A 16,876-nucleotide genomic window follows, 5' to 3' on the forward strand; every position below is an offset into this window, starting at 1 on the left:
GTCTCCTCCCTCCCCCGCACCTCCTGTGAGTTCTCTCTTCCAGCGCCTCGGCTGGTGTGAGCTCCAGGCTGTGGGGTGAAATGACACCAGCTTCCCGGGGGCCCTGTCACCGTCCCAAAGGCTGAGGCTTCAGTCTGTGTACACACAGTCCAGGGACGCCTGGAAGGAAGAGAAAGACAAGGTTTACCCGTGACTATTAAAAAAAAATAAGAAAGAAATGGCCACGTGCACAGCTCCAGCCTTGGCTCAAGTGGTATCGGTGTCAGACAGCCCTCTTCTAGGGCCACAGGGTTCAGGGACAGGCATGTACTCAACATGTGGCAGGAACATGCCCAGCAGCTTCTCCAAGCTCACCTGTACATGCAGACTGAGATTGGGGGTGGGTGAGGGGGGACTCCTCATCACTGAGCCTCCCCCACCGCCAGGGTGCTCTCTGGAGACATGTTGTGTCGCTGCTGTGTGCTGACTGTTCCAGACAGCGCAGGGGAGGCTGTGGGGGTGGCTGGCACACCAGGCTGAGGCAGCTAGGGCCTGCCAGCTTCTGCCTTTTCTGGAAGCCCACGCAGGCGCTTCCGCTGGCCTCCAGGGACATGTTTCCGGTTGGAAGGGTGGTGGCCCTTGTGCCTCAGCCTCCAGCCTGCAGAGAGGAAACTGTGCAAGGCCAGGCATGGGTTTGTTGTATCCACTGAGCAGGACAAGAGGCCACGAGGCACAACTGTCTTTAAACGGAATCTCACTCCACAGCACAGCTTGGGCTGCGGTTGCTAAGCTTTGGGGGGCACTAGGCATCATCTCAAGACCAGCTCTGTGCCCCTCCTTGTGTGTTGTTCTGAACTTGCACCGACCTTCAGCAAAGGGAGGCTGTTGCCCTCATGGTAGGGATGCGGGCTAAGATGTATTCTCACCACCACACAACTTTATAAGGAGACACTTCCTATTAGCTATAGGTCTGTGTACTCGATACGATTGTCCAACAGATGGCACCAGAGTGTCTTGAGGAAGGGATTCTTTCCAAGTGCCTGCCTGGATGGGCTTATGGTAGCCCTGCTGAAAGGGCAGAGTCAGTTTCAGGAGAATTTTTACAAGCAGCATACCTAAGGGGCAAATCACAAGCCAATCCTAGAGCCGGCTCCAGTAGCAATTCCCACAGTTTGTCCCTACGCAGGTTTTTCCATGTTGGTCACTCTCCTGATCCAATTTGACCTTCCCAACTCTTTCTGTCTCTGCTCTTTGCCAGCTCTGAGCCAGGCCAGGGGTGAAAGGCAAGTGGGGGTGCACTGGTGCTGTAGTTATGTGTCTTACTGTATTTTCAGGGCTAGCTTCCACTGCATGGTGGACAGAGAGAGCTGGCTCCAGACTATCTTCACCCCAGGGACAGGCTCCAGACCTGCAGAGAAAGGGACAAGTTTCCAGTCTCTAGAGTCCTGGGCTTCTTAGCCACTGGTTCAAATGCCTGTTATCCAGCAGGGACAGCTCACTCTGTGACCAGGACAGCTCTGCTCTCATGTGAGGACTGGAGGACCTGGGCACACACATAGAGCCCTGGAAACAGCTGGCGCACACCTTCAATCCCAGCACTCGGGAGGCAGAGCCAGGTGGATCTCTGTGAGTTCGAGGCCAGCCTGGTCTACAAAGCAAGTTCCAGGACAGCTAGGGCTATTATACATGGAAACCCTGTTTGAAAAACCAGGGGGGCGGGGGGCACAAACCTAGCTGTCATCAATTATGTGTGGGCAAAGAATGATTTACATATATTTAAATGATTGAAGCTAAGGAAGAATTCTACTCATGCTACACAAAAGTCTGAGATTCCAGTGAAGTGTCAACCAAGAAAACTTTACTGGGACACTGTTGCACCCACTTTTTTTCATGTAGTGTAATTTAAAAAAACTTTTAAAGAGCTCATTGAGGTACAACACACACCTGTCTTTTCAGTGTAGTTTGGTGACTTGGGGAAAGGCTTATAGCCATATAACCACTACCACATACAAACATCATCCAGAAAGGTCTTCATGGTCTTTTATGGTCAACTCTCCTCACTTACCTCTGGTCTAAAGCATGTGGTTGAGTTTGTGCCATAGCAGTAGGGTTGAGTCATTGTAACAGAGATCAAATGGTCTACAAACGCCTAAAGTATGTCCTAACTGGCACTTTCTAGAAAAAGTATACTGACCTCACACAGGGCAGGGGAGGCCACTGTGTATCTTAGGAGGAACCCTGAGTCCAAAGGCAAGAAAAGCCTGGTTCATAGCAGGTCACCCCACCCTCAGAAGCTCTGGTTTCCTTGTCTATAAATGACGATATCAACTGTGCCTGCCATACCTGTATCATATGACTGACCTCAAAGACGTGCAAGTGCTTTGTAAGCTGCAAAGGCCTGCATGGATGCTTAGTCTCGCTCACCCAAGAAAGCGGGTCACCATTGTTGACATGGATGAGATGTGACCTTTCCCCTGGGAATCCTCTTTCAGCCCTTTCTTCTTGGCGTCTTTCTCCCTGATTCACCACCTCCTCCTGGCCTTTGGGGAGGGTTTCCTTAAGCCCTCTATGTATCGCCTCTTCACTCTGGACAGTTTTGGGGTGCCAGGTTACCAGCCTCAATATGTGGTCCTGCATCCAAAGCTGAGGACTTTTTCCATCTTATTGGAGGACAGATCTTATGGTGAATTCTACATACAACAGCCCATGTGAGTTAGTTAGGAAGTAGGGAAGGAGGGCCCCCAGGCTCCCGGTGTCTGGGGATTTCAGCCCATCATGGCAGGGATGTCCTCAAGGAGTAAGTAGTTCGATGTGCTGGAAACTTGCACACAGAGCTCCTGGCTGGGAAACAGAGAGCTTGGGTTAGAATCAGAAGCAGATACCTATTGCTCTGAAGACCTGTCCCCACCGAGGCACTTCTGCAACCTAGTGGCCACGTGTCCCCAAGGTTTCATACATAACCTCCCCAAACAGCCCTACCAGCTGGGGACCAACCCGTAGGGGACATTTCACATTCAAATATATTTTCACATGTAACACACCACACTGTTTGCTTTTGTACAGATTTGCTTTGTCGATAACACCCCAAGTCACCAGTTAGTGCTGCACTGGGGCACTGTGCCCGTGGGCCTTCTTTTGGAAATGGGCAATTTAGATGTAGCAGGGAATTATGCCGAAGAGGAAGTGTGTAAAAGGAGGAGGTAGAAAGCAACTAATAATTCTCATTGCCCATTTGAGGGGACTCGGAGAATAATGGCGTTGTAAGGTGAACCTTTCTATCCCTGTGACTTCTCTCATCCTTTCCTTGGTGTGACTAGCAGTCACCTAACATCAAAAGTCTGCTGTCACCCAGGAAACCACCTAGAGACTCATAACCCCATCTTGACCCAGGAAGTTCCAAAGGCCAGAAGAGAACCCACCCCTTTCTCCCACAGCGTCCACCTAATTTCCTGATCCCTTGGCCCAGGTCCATTCTCACTTCAGCTGGAAAGGCCCTGAAGTATCTTTTCCCAGTTCTGGGCTCTTGAGCCCTGACCCTGACCTGCTTCCGCTAGCTTCATTCTGGCTTGAGATCCAGACTCTGCAGGATTGGGCACAGTGTGTCTGAAGGCCTCTTTTGGCTCCGGCCCCTCAGGCTTTCCTTGTGTTGGTCAAGTCATTGCGATGGAGATCAAATGATCTACCACTCCTACAATGTGTCCTACAGGGTATTTTCTGGAAAGATCTTTCCTGTGGTTCCCTTGATCTCTTGGCCTCCCTCCTGAGCCAGTGTCAAGGAGGTCTGGTGTCTCCACAATCTTTCACCAATGGCATTTCTGCTAGAGTGTCCCTGACAAGATGAGTCTCCAGCCGACTGTGTGGCCCATAGTAATTGCTTAGGTGTCTCTAAGGGATGGGGACTCACCCAAAGGGCACCCCATTCCTTTGTGGCTATTTTTTTCCTGTTCAAAAATCTTTAAGAGTTAAAATTTTTCTCGTGTAATCTGGCCCGGTGACATCAAATCTGTGTTCTGGAATGATCCAGAACACACTCACCATAGATGTCTCCCTGCCTCTCTTATCCTGCCCCTGCTCTACAATGCCTGGGTCCCTGTGAAATCCCTCTGCCTCTCCTTACTGCCAGGTGATTGGAAATGGCCTTTAGACGGCTCCTGGGATGTCACTTTGGTACTCCCAGCTTCAGTGACCTGACATCTTGCCATCAGTCAGAGGGGTCTTTCTTGCCTCTGTGTGCAGGGAGCCCTAGGGTGGTGCTGGAGAAGGTGGTATGATGGTTTGAATGAGATGTCCCCGTAGACTCAGGCATGGAATTCTTAGTCCCCAGTTGGTGGAGCTGTTTGGGGATGCTCAGGGGGTGTGGCCTTGTTAGGGGAGTTATGAATTACATCACTGGATGCAGGGTTTGAGAGCCTAGAGAGTTGTGTCATTTCGAGGTTGCCCTCTCTGCTTCCTGCTTGTGGTTTGAGATGTGAAGTCTCAGCTGTTTCTGCCACCTGGTGCCAGGATTCCCCATCATGAAGGACACTTATCCCTCTTGAACCATAAGCCCGCATAAATTCTTTCTTCTGTAAGTTGCCTTGGTCATGGTGTTTTATCACAGCATTTGCAAAGTAACAAATACATATTGTGCATTAAGTCAATGTCCCAGGGGTCCTTCTGACAAGGAGAAGGTAACCAAGGCTACTTGGAGCCTCTGGAACTTGGAAGTGGTAAGAATAGAAACAGTTGGCTGTGACTAAGGTCTTCCTGATCCTTACAAACCACAGGACCTTGAATCCTTCATGAGAAACATGGTATCTGCCTTTAACCTACTCTCCAGGTGCTTGAGACCTAAGTTTCCAGCCAGTTCCCCATCGGTTTCCCAGGCCTGGCCTCTCCTGAAGGGCTCTGGTTCCAGCTGCTATCTCAAGGGGCATTTGTGGTTAAGAAAGAGGAGGTGGGCTCTGACAGCGACTGTTCCTCCTGGAACCTTCAGCTGGGGACAGGGATGGGAGGACCCCACCCCTTCCTCTGTAGGTTTTGCTGAGTGAGGACTGTGGAGAAGCCTGGAACATCTGTTATAGGCTTGATGTTCTCACCAGCAAGGACCATCTGCCAGGCAGTGGAGGGATAGGTTTGTCCTCTGTGCACCCCTTTCAGACGCCATGGCAATCACCCCTCCAGGCTGATCTTGTACTTCAGAGAGTACCAGAGGTGGGAAACAGGCAGACTTACCTTACTTAGTCCTTTGCCCTCAACGACTTCCTTGGGACCTCAAGTTTTAGGAAATTGAATTCAGTTCGCATTCCAACACATTACCCATAGGGCCAGCAGTACTCTAGGGGACATGGAAGGGAGGGAAGAAAGGAGGGAAGGAGGAAGTCCTAAGTATATCCTCCTTTTAAGTGTCAGAAGAAATGAGAGGCTTTCTTTCGGGCAACAGCAGACAGGCTGAGGCGGTCGGTAGCAAAACTCAACGGTATCACACAGATGCCAGCGGAGTTGGAGAAGACAGAGGGCAAATCCCTTTGGAGCCTGGAGGTGGAGGGCAGGGAAGGGTCTAGGGAGGAAGTGGGCAAAGGGGCCTCAGCTAGAATAACTAGTTTTTAATTGACTTAGTGAACTCGGTATGGCAAACTAGAAAGCCACATAGGAAGGGAAGGGAGACTGGTCCAGGTCCTCATGTTGTTGACACCCAAGAAAATCTGGGGAGAGTCTCAGTGCCCTAACCATACACATAATCTTCTGGCATTTATTCCCCACCCTAAGGCAGACTCCTAATGGTGAGGCCTGGCTTGAGCTCAGCACAACGTCAAGTCTGTATTGACCCCATCCTATGAAGCCATGACTGAGGCTGTGTTTGGGGTTACGATGAATTGATTTTTGTCCACTGAATGCAGCAATGACATGGGAAGCAGATGTGGGTCTTTTAACATGTACTTTGCTAGCCACTGTCCATGATTTTAGTCTAGCCTTTGTGTTGTCTATGGCCTTGATATATATAAGTTTTATTTTCATCTCCAGAGTCCAATCTCCCCAGTGAACTTCAATATTGTTATACCGCTGGAAAAATGGACAGGAAAAGGTGATAGGGGTGTAGGGGACCCAGTTAGAATCACTTCAGAAATTCGGGGGAGATATGATGGTGGGTGTTGTTTTGGGGTGGCCCTTTGGGAATATGTTAGATGAAAACCGAAAGTCTCTTACCTATGATTTAAAGATTACATGGAGTTTAGTGATGACCTTTTGGAGCCAATGTTGAGTGACTTCTGCCCTGTTATTGACAGTGATGATAGTGATGATGATAATTCATTATCATCTGGACATCCATGGGAAGGATGGATGGTTTGGCAACTATGTGTGTACCTGTGGTTTTCTCTTCTCGAGATCCTAATGAGGCAAGATTTTCTCTGTCCTTATTCCCAGGAAACAAGTATGAAATCAAGGTATACACTGGTGACGTGATTGGTGCAGGGACAGATGCTGATGTCTTTATCAATATCTTTGGAGAGTATGGAGACACAGGTAATGCGTTTGAATCATTTCCTCACAAGCCATACCCAGAACTGCTTCCTAGAGCAGCTGTTTTTTAGAATCCCCCCGAGGACAGAGGCTTGAGTCCCTCCCCTTTTGGTCCTTCTGCCAAGCTTCTGTCTTCTCTTCTTGTGCTGTGGTTTGCCATGGTTTGTCCTGAACAGTAGGCTGTCTATCTTGTGTGGTCAAATGTATAGATGTGCGATAGGTTTCCAAAGCGCTCTCTCTCTCTCTCTCTCTCTCTCTCTCTCTCTCTCTCTCTCTCTGTCTCTCTCTCTGTGTGTGTGTGTGTGTGATTTTTTTCAGAATAAGTTATGCCTGTGTTTGTATTGATTCAAATTGAAGAACCCCAAATTTCTCATTTCCAAGAATTTATTCTCACTTAATTTCTTTATTGCCATAAGCTCCGTGCTTATGTGGATTGTAGTGGGACATAGTCTAATGCAGTGTAGTGAAGTGGGATGATACAGAGTGGGACTAAAGGGTAGAGGAACACTGGCCTCCCAGGTGGAGCGGAAGCTGCCCACAGACACAGCGCAGGTGCTGGAGGAAGTTCAGGTCACGGGCTGGCGAGGGTGGTTTTCCTCTTCTGCCAATTTAGCGGAATAGCACAGGAGTCAGAAAAGTTACAGAGATGTGTAAATCTGGGGTGGACTACATCAAAGAATTCAATGTAGATGGCTGAACTTACAAGGAATGAAAAAGAACTCTTCAGGTAACAGACATGGAAGAGACGCTCAAAAGCAAAGTGCTAGCTACGAATCAAGGCTGTGGCTCTGAGAAGGAGGGGGTTTCATGCTCATCTATCTAGAAGACAGGTTTTCATGCTCCTTGGGGGTCAGAAAAAGAGACATGGGTCCTGAATGAGGCAAGAGATTTGAAATTAGGACCGCACATGAGGTCAGGAGCCCCCGAGTCATGGTGACAGCATCAGTGAAGAACAGAGCAACGGCTCATTGGCACCGTCACCGTGCCCCTGCCAGAACCCCAAATCAAAAACAAAACAACTGCAAACATACGCAATCCAGGGACTTGAGGTCTGATCGTCACACTAGATGTGTGATCTCAGAACTCTTCTCCCCCCACATAGAATATTTGGTTCAGTCTGGGTGTGGTGGTGCACACCTTTAAAGCCAGCACTTGGGAGGAAGAGGCAGGCTGGTCTCTCTAAGTTCTAGGCCAACTTGATCTACATAGTGAGCTCCAGGTCAGGTGGGGCTGTATAATGAGACCCTGTCTCAAAACAACAGCATGCAAACAACAACAGCAAAACCAAATTAGAATGCTTGCTTCATAGCAAATAAATCTCCATTAGCAGTTTGAGAAAACCCTTCTAAGACTGTGGGAGATGCCCACAGGGCGTTGGGGTGAATTTATTTTCCAAAACTATAAAACATGTAAGGGCACAATCCAGCTTGATGAAGCTGCAAACCACACTACAATCGGAATGAAATCCCTAAGGGTTTCAGCTAATGGAGTGATGTGGGATAGCCTATAACTTACATTTTTTAAAGCTGTTAACAGCATGAAGGAAGGAATTGAAGAAGGTAGAGCACCATTAAAAACAACACATTAGGGAAATCAAACAAAACCATAGGACATGAAAGTATGGCTAGTGAAGATAAGCATCTCATGGGTGAGTTAATGCAATTAAAGGTGCTGAAGAGAGAATTAGTGAACTGTACGTATATGGGCAAAGCCCTCAGATGGCGCGCAGGGAGAAAGGTTGGGAAGGGGACAGGAAAGGCCATGAGGGCAGGGGAGGGAGCAAGGTCTGACAGAGGTTGAGTAGAAGTTCTAGAAACAGAGGATGTGGGGCGCAGGCAAGAGGAAATATTCGAAGAGCCAACGGCCCGAGGTTTCTTAAGATCCAACAGATTGGAATCGTCAGTTTAAAGTCACTGAATAGACTCTATGAAGAAACCAAAAGCAGAGAGAAAGATCTTAAAGGCAGTTGATTCGGCAGCTCACTTTCTACAATACCATGTAGATGGATGGAAAACTTCATCGTCAACAACAGAGATTATAAATCCACATAATCACACCTTCAATATTCTCAGCAAGCATGTATCTCAACCAGCAATTCCATACCAGATAAGTTATCATTCCAAGTGTGTGTGTGTGTGTGTGTGTGTGTGTGTGTGTGTGTGTGTGTGTGTGTGGGAATTAACAACTGTTTATTGTAGCAAAGGGAAATGGGATTTATGTGTCCTCCACTCACGCTTAAACAGCCACTACTATGTACTCTTGGATGTGGAGGCTCATAACTGAAAATTCCAGCACTTGGGAGACTGAAGTAATAGAAACAGGTGTTTGGTTAGCCTGGGCTACATATTGAGTTCAAGACCAGCCTGGATTTCATATGAAGGAAGACCTCTGTCTCTCTTTCACACACACAAAAGTGAACGAAACACTGATAGTCATGTAATAAATCTAAGTGAGCAGCAACCATAAAATGTAACTGTGACTAACACAAGGGGTGTAAGGAATGTTAACCCCAAATATTTAATATCAATATTTGAGAAGAAAACTGGACAAACCATTCTAAAGATTGTCTGTTACGCATCTCCCCATCCCTAGATGAGTTCAACTATGAACTGCAGACTTCATTAAGCTAAGTGTGAATATTAAAATGATAACAGAAAACACCCAAAGTAGAAATGTATAATCCATAAGTGAGCAGAATGAATAAAAGAGAATAAAGATACACTCAGTAGATCCAAGTGAAGCAACGAGGAAACCCGGCTGACAGCAAACGTAAACACATTGATTATCACAGGAGTGGGGAAGTCTGTTAGTGAAGAACAGACTGTCTGGCCAGACACACATAATCCCAGCACTTTGAAGGTGGTCCAGGAGAACTGGAGTTTGAGGCCAACCTGAGCTACTAACATGACCCTCTTTCAAAAAAAAGATATTCTCATATTGTATCAAAATAATGAAAAAAATACAGCTTAAACATACGAGAGGAGAAATTTGGGGATGAATCAGGCAACATGAAGTATTCCGGGAAAATCTCACCAACAGGAAGGAGGCTGGAATAACACTATACGTATTCACCAATGTAAAGATGTAGACAAACTACTTTGTTAGAAGAGAGGAGTTGGTCAGTGGTGGCACACACCTTAATCCCAGTACTTGAGAGGCAGAAGCAGGCAGATATCTGTGAGATTGAGGCTAGCCTGTTTTACAGAGTGAGTTCCAGGACAGCCAAGACAGTTACACAGAGAAACCCTGCCTCAAAATAAGAAAGAAGAAGAGGATGAGGAGGAAGAAAAGAAAGGCATGCTACTAACATCATCATCACATCATCACCACCACTACCATCATCATCACCATCATCATCTGGGACAGAATACGTTGCAGGATGCTTACAATGCTGATAGCAGGTGTGGAAGCCTCTGAACTCTGCCCCATTTTAGGTTGTCTAGGAAGGATGTAGCCAGGTAAGATGGCAGACTTTGGAGAGGGGAACTAACCTAGGGCCTGAGAATCTTCAAGCTGCGTCATGGAGAAACATTTCTCTCTGTCCTGGAGTTGGAGTCTCACAAGAGTATGACCTGGAAGAATCTTGACACCAATCCCAATTTTCTGTGTTAACATTCATACCTGGTAAAGCACAAGGTTCTCCCTTGGCATGATAAGAAGCTGGGGTCCGTGCCCTGTTAATGTCATCATATGTCCTTAGCCTGGTCCTTCATCTCAGCATCCTACAAGATTTGATTGTCTCAAGGACTTTCAGAAAGCCAGTTTTCATCACTAATCAATGAGAGTATCCATTAAAAATCACCCAGGACTCCAGACCCACAGATTGTTAATGTAAAAAAACTACCAAATATTCAAGAAATAGTTAATGTCAATCTACCATAAATTATTTTAAAGAAAAGAAAATGAGGTAATTCATCTAGCTCATTTTAGGAATTTTGATGAAAATATCAGGCAGATAAAATTAAGAGAGAAATAAACAGGTTATATTCATTTATGAAAAAAACCCAAATCCTAAAAAGATATTAGCACACTAAATTTGTAAATAAACATATGAATAAGTGATAACATTCTGTTTTACAAGTTTTATTCCAGTAAGTCAACAGTAATTTAACACTAGGCAGTCTATTCATTGATTTTATTGTAGTAGCATATTCAAAAACAAAAAAATAGAATTATCTTAGATATATTTGAGCTAATTATGATTTGTATTCATTACAATACTAGAAGGCCTAAGGCCAGAAAAAAGATAAGATTATGAAGTAAAAGCTAGGCTGGGTGGTGTGGTGTGCACCTTTAATTCCAGCACTTGGGAGACAGAGTCAGGTAGAGCTGTGAGTCTGAGGCCAGCCTGGTCTGTCTCAAAAAACCAAAAAAAGGAAGGAAGGAAGGATGGATGGAAGGAAGGAAGGAAGGAAGGAAGGAAGGAAGGAAGGAAGGAGGGAAGACAGGAAAGCTATAATGATTGAAGATGAAAGAAGAGACCTGTTCTCCCCTCCCCTCCATTCTCTTTCTTTCCCCTCCCCTCACTTTCTCTCCCCTCTCCTTCCTTCCCCATCCCTTCCTCTTCCCTCCCTTCCCCTCCTCTCCCTTCCCTTCACTTCCCTTCCCTCCCCTCTCCTTCCTTCCCCATCCCTTCCTCTTCCCTCCCTTCCCCTCCCCTCCCTTCTCTTCCCCCCCTCCCTTCCCTTCCCCTCCCCTCCCTTCCCTTCCCCTCCCCTCCCTTCCCTTCCCCTCTCCTCCCTTCCCTTCCCCTCTCCTCCCTTCCCTTTATCTCCCCTTTGTTCTTCCTTCCTTTGTCTCACTTTTCCTCCCCCACACTCTTTTACTCTCTCTCTCTCTCTCTCTCTCTCTCTCTCTCTCTCTCTCTCTCTCTCTCTCTGTCTTGTGATGTAACAGAGGTGCTTTCTGAATGCTGGGATTATAGGTATGTGCTACATCAAGCTATTAACAACCTTTCATTTTCATAAGCAACATCACTCACCAAATCCAGGAAGATTTATATAGGTTAAAAATCATCAGAACCAACAGAAATTAAAGTTTACTAAAGATAGTGGATTAAAAATTAGTAAGAAAAATTACTAAAATGAACGACTTAAATATTTAGTGTAAAACATGCTGTTTACATTAGAAATTAGTTCATAAGAATGACTCTGGAGGGAGGGCTTCCTGGGAAACGCAGGTTTTTGAAAGATATACAGGAATATACAAATAAATGAAGAGATGTGTCCGTGATGAGAAAAGACCCACACTCACTAAGATGCCATGCTTCCTGGTTCTTTTTATAAGAGTAAAGGCAACACATGAAGCTTAGGCTACTATTAAAATGTAGAGCCATAAAAAGCTAAATATTGCCAAGATAGCTTTGAAAAACTGGAAACTGTATGAACAGCGGCAGTGGGCTGACTCAGCAGGTAACAGTGCTTGCCGCCAAATGGGACAACCTGAATTCTATTCCTGGGAGGCCCGCTGTAGAGAAAGAGAGCTGACTCGTGCAAGTTGTCCTCTGACCTACACAATGGCACACACATACGGACCATAGTGTAGTTGCTTCCTCCACATACAAAATAAATAGACGTGACTTGTGAAAATAGGAAACGGTATGAACAACAATAATAATGTGAGATATTTACCCTGCCAGAAGTAAAGACAGTGTAGATATTTTTAAATTTTAAGCTACAGTTATTCAATTTGTCTAATGTGTGTGTGTGTGAGAGAGAGAAACACATGTGGCACATGTGTGGAGGTGGGAAGACAATTTCTGTGAGTTAGTTCTGTCTTTCCATCATGTGGGTCCCAGGAATCTAACCCAGGTTGTCCAGCTTAGTAGCAAATGGCCTTACGAACTGAGCCATCTCACCAGCCCAATCATAGATCTTTAAAAACTAAAACAGGCTAGGCATTGGTGGCGCACGCCTTTAATCCCAGCACTCAGGATCCAGAGGCAGGAGGATCTCTGTGAGTTCGAGGCCAGCCTGGTCTACAGAGCGAGTTCTAGGACAGGCACCAAAACTACACAGAGAAAACTTGTCTCAAAAAACCCAACCAACCAGCCAAACAAACAAAAAACCAAAAACCAAAACCAAAACCAAAACATTTGTGTGAAGAAGGACAAATAAAATTGTCCAATGGAGCATAATAAAGAGCCTAGAAATACATAGAAAGATAGCATTATAAATTATAAATCTGAGGGCAAAGATAAGATGTTTAATTACTGGTGTTTGAACAATTGTCTAGCCATCTGAGAAAAGATGAAATTAGATTCTTATCTTTCCCAAAGCACGAAAATGACTTCCAGATGGGCTAAAGACTTAAATGTGAAAAAAAAATCAGAATTTTTGAAAGAAATTCTAAAATATTAATTTTTAATTTTAATCTTAATTTAGGGATGCAATTTAATAGGCAATTTACCAAATGTGCGTACGCGCGCACGCACGCGCACACACACACACACATTTACACATGTACTCACATACTCATACACATGCATGTGCATGGACACACATCAAAGAAAATAACAAACAGTCTAAGAAAAATTTTTCAGCACAGGGTCTCTCTGTGTAACAGCCCTGGCTGTCCTGGAACTCCCTCTGTAGACCAGGCTAGCCTTGAACTCACAGAGATCTGCTTGCCTCTGCCTCCTAGTGCTGGGATTAAAGGCATGCACCATCATCACCTGGCACTTTTTTTTTTAGTCTAAGAAATTTTTTAAAAATGGAACAAAAGATATGAGAAAAATGACTGAGCCACATTGCCTAAATGACACAGAATATATATGTATATATGTCATATGGTCAAGCTCTCAAAAGAGTAAGGAAATATAAATTAAAACTATAATGAGATAGCATTCTACACGGAATAAAAATTTTAAAGCACAGATGTGAGTAGTGATCACGGGCAGTGGAAATGCCATACATTGCAGGTGGAAATTAGCGCCGTGTAAGCATTTTGGAGAGCCGTGCTGCCTGATAAACAAAAGGTGAGCGTACACCAGATCAACAACCGTCCCTGTGTGTGTGTGTGTGTGTAGCACAGTTTTTACCAGGGTGCAGAGGAAGGGCACAAAGCTGTCATTTCAGTGACATTTGCAATAGTTAAGTCAGGAACAACTCAATTGCATGCCCAGAGAAGAAAGCAGGGCGGCTCTTTTGTCACTTGGCTCGATAGGACGGTTAATGAACAAACTGTCCCCAGCATCCACAGGGCGCTCTCAACAGCCTGCTGGTAACTGAGAGAATGAGATTCCACAAAGACGGCAGCAACCCTAGCCACGGTGGCCTGGCCACAGTGCCTGCTGTGCTTCCGGGCTGTCCGATGTGTGAGGACGCAGATCTCACTCACAGACACCCTGTGACACAGTCACTACCGTTAGCCTCACTGTGAAGATGAAGGACTTGAGGACAGATGTGCTCTATGCCATCATTTATGTACAAATCAGAAGTGGCCACAAGTGGCCTGTGTCTCTTAGAGATGCTAATGTATACATGCTAATGATTCTGGGATGGTGTACACCAAGATGAGGGGCGAGTAGGAGAGAGAGATGAACAGGGAAGCCTTGCACATGCCGACTGGGTTTGCTGCTAAAAAAAAACCTGAAAGGTCTGGAAGCTGGAGAGATGGCTCAGGGCTTTAGAGTACTTGCTGCTCTTGCAGAGGACCTGAATTCTGTTCCCAGCACCCACATGGCTACTTACAACCCTCTGTGACTCCAGTTTCATGGGCTCTAGCACCCTCTGGGGCTCCCTTGGGCGCCAGCCATACACATAGTGAACTTACATACATGCACTCATGCACATAAAATAAAAACAAATAAGTCTTTTGGAAAGAAAGAGAGAGAGAAAGGAAGGAAGGAAGAAGTATCTGGAGCAAACTAGACACAATGTTAGCAATTGCTACACCTCTCACATCTGGGTGGTGAGTACCTGAATACTGGTGATTATTTTCTATATTTCCTGATGCCAAATGTAAATTTAGAAAAGAGAGACCATGGAAAGATTTAAGCAGAAAGTTGGCACTTTGATGGGTTGAGAAAGCCTAACATGTGCACTCATGGTCACGGGGATGTGACCACAGAGAATGGCAAAGCAGAGAAACAGGTTAGAATGGACCCGAAGCTTTGTGTTCGTTGCCCACGTGACTTTGGACAAATTGTCCAATTGCTAAGTCTCCGTTTCTTCATTTGCAAGACCAAGATAATAGTGCATCCTTGTTGGGTTATAGCTAGGAGTATGAAATAAAGATCCGTGTGTGTCAGACGCCAACAGTGTCTGCTGAGAGTTGCTGGCATTGTGTCCAGGACAGGGGAACAAATGGGGCCAGGCTCCCAGCAGCAGCAGCTCCAATGCCAAGTCCCATGTCCACTGCTCTAGTTTAGGACAAGCAATGGGCAGAAACAAGACGGGACCTCAAGTCTTAGGGTAGGGGTACAACTTGGACCAAAGGGGCAAAGACCTCAGAATAAGGTTGAAATGAAAACCCAGTTATGAGACCCAGGCACCAGCCACACAGGAGGCAAATGGGCTTTGCCAGAGGCTAGAAGGATGTAAGGAACTGTTAGATCCCAACAGGGAGCCGCCCTTGGCTTTGTAAGAGCTCTTTCAGGGGGCGGACCATTAAGGCCTCCAGTTCTTCTTTCTTCTCTCTCTCTCTCTCTCTCTCTCTCTCTCTCTCTCTCTCTCTCTCTCTCTCTCTCTCTTTTAACTTTCTTGCTTCTGTGCATTCAGGAGAGCGTAGGCTGGAAAACGAAAAGGACAACTTTGAAAAGGGAGCCGAAGACAAGTTCACACTGGATGCCCCGGATTTGGGGCAGCTGATGAAGATCAATGTGGGCCACAACAACAAGGGGGGGTCTGCAGGTTGGTTCCTGTCCAAGGTAGGTTCAGCGGCTTGTCTGCAGTCCCTGAGGCGGGAGGGGGATGTCTGGCTCTTCAGAGGCCTGACACTGAGCCTAACTTTCCACTCTGGATTTGCCTGCCTCTACTCTGGTGTTAAAGTCCACTGGCCATCCATGCTGCCCCCTTAGAGGCCAACAAGACTGACCTTGTTAAAACTTCTAGAATCCAGTTCTCTCATCTAATCCAGCCAAGGCCTAACTCTTCTTCAAGGTTCAACTTGGAGCTCCTGACCTAATTGCTCTACGTGTGTGGTTCCCCTCACCTGCACAGAACAGAACCCTGCTCATCAGGCTGTAACAGTGATGGAAGTTACTCTAGCACTAAATGTGGAGGGTATTTAGTCACAGCCGACACTCTGGATTGGCCTAAACATATTGACTTCAAGGCTACTCCATTATTTCACTCAGGTGTCCTGAGTCTGCGTGGGAGGAAGTGAGGGCTGTGTAGACCGGGGTCAGGGAGGAAGTGAGGGCTGTGTAGACCAGGGTCAGGGAGGAAGTGAGGACAGTGTAGCCCAGGGTCATTTGATGCATCTCTGGCAGCTTCAGCCTTCCTCTCTACGTTGGGGGTGTCTTACCTTTTTAGCCCTCACAGTGGTGGTGTAAAATGACTCTCGGTGGCCTTGGTGGGTTTGAGCCAAGGTGAAAAGACAGCTGCGCCATGCGGGCGGTGGCCAAGGGGGCGCGGCGGAAAGATACTCACACCATGCAGGCAGGGCACCCACGTGGAAAGTTTTATTAAAGGAGGAGGCGTGAGGGGATAGAGAGAAAGAGGGTGGGGGAGAGGAAGGAAAGTGGAGTGCATGTAGCCTTGTGAAGAGAGAGGAAGAGAGGAAGAAGAAGAGAGAGAGCAAGATGGAGGAGGGGTTTTCTCTTAAAGGGGACCTTACATATAAGATGACATCAGGATGTTGGGCGGATCCCCAAGGGGCAGGGTGGATCCCCAAGGGGCAGGACAGAATGCTAACAATTGGGAAGTCTTGCCTTGTGGTCTGGTGTGTCTCTGCAGCCACAGAATATAGTTGGCTCCACCGTGAACAGGCCCACTCACCGTGAACAGGGCCCTTCACCCTGAACAGCCCCCTTTTCTGGACTTAGTCTCACCTATAAGGACTCATCACTCCAGCTCACTCTTGCCTCTCTGAAGATCTGCTTTTCTTACGGGTTTGTTGGCAGGTGGAGAATATTCCTTCCGGATAATGGCTCTTGCTTTTCAACACACACACACACACACACACACACACACACACACACACACACCCACCAAACAAACCAAACCCTATATGCTTTCACTGTTCATCATAAAGTACGTCTGTCTTCTTTCTGGTCTTGTTTTGTAGCTGGGTCCAAAAGGCACATTTTGGGAGGTACTTTCAGCTCTTCAGTATGTTCTAGAAGTCATATCATCACTAACCTAGCTTCTGGTTTATTTGCTGGAGAGGCTTCATTTATGGCCACCTACATTTGCCTAACTGGCAGTGACTGATGTTTTATGATGTGACCGCC

The 16,876-nt window shown here is 46.4% G+C and overlaps 1 protein-coding gene across 3 annotated transcripts in view; it reads left to right on the top strand.

Moving 5' to 3' along the window:
• Positions 1 to 16,876, top strand: part of Loxhd1 (lipoxygenase homology domains 1) — a 163,435-nt gene that overhangs the window by 28,890 nt on the left and 117,669 nt on the right. For all 3 annotated transcript variants that reach the window (XM_037196946.1, XM_028872028.2, XM_028872029.2), the window contains exons 5-6: positions 6,385 to 6,483; positions 15,201 to 15,349. In XM_037196946.1, the coding sequence (XP_037052841.1) occupies positions 6,385 to 6,483; positions 15,201 to 15,349 (248 nt within the window). The remainder of the gene's footprint in view (positions 1 to 6,384; positions 6,484 to 15,200; positions 15,350 to 16,876) is intronic.

Source organism: Peromyscus leucopus, chromosome 19 (assembly GCF_004664715.2).
Source record: "Peromyscus leucopus breed LL Stock chromosome 19, UCI_PerLeu_2.1, whole genome shotgun sequence".
NCBI classification, from domain to species: Eukaryota; Metazoa; Chordata; class Mammalia; order Rodentia; family Cricetidae; genus Peromyscus; species Peromyscus leucopus.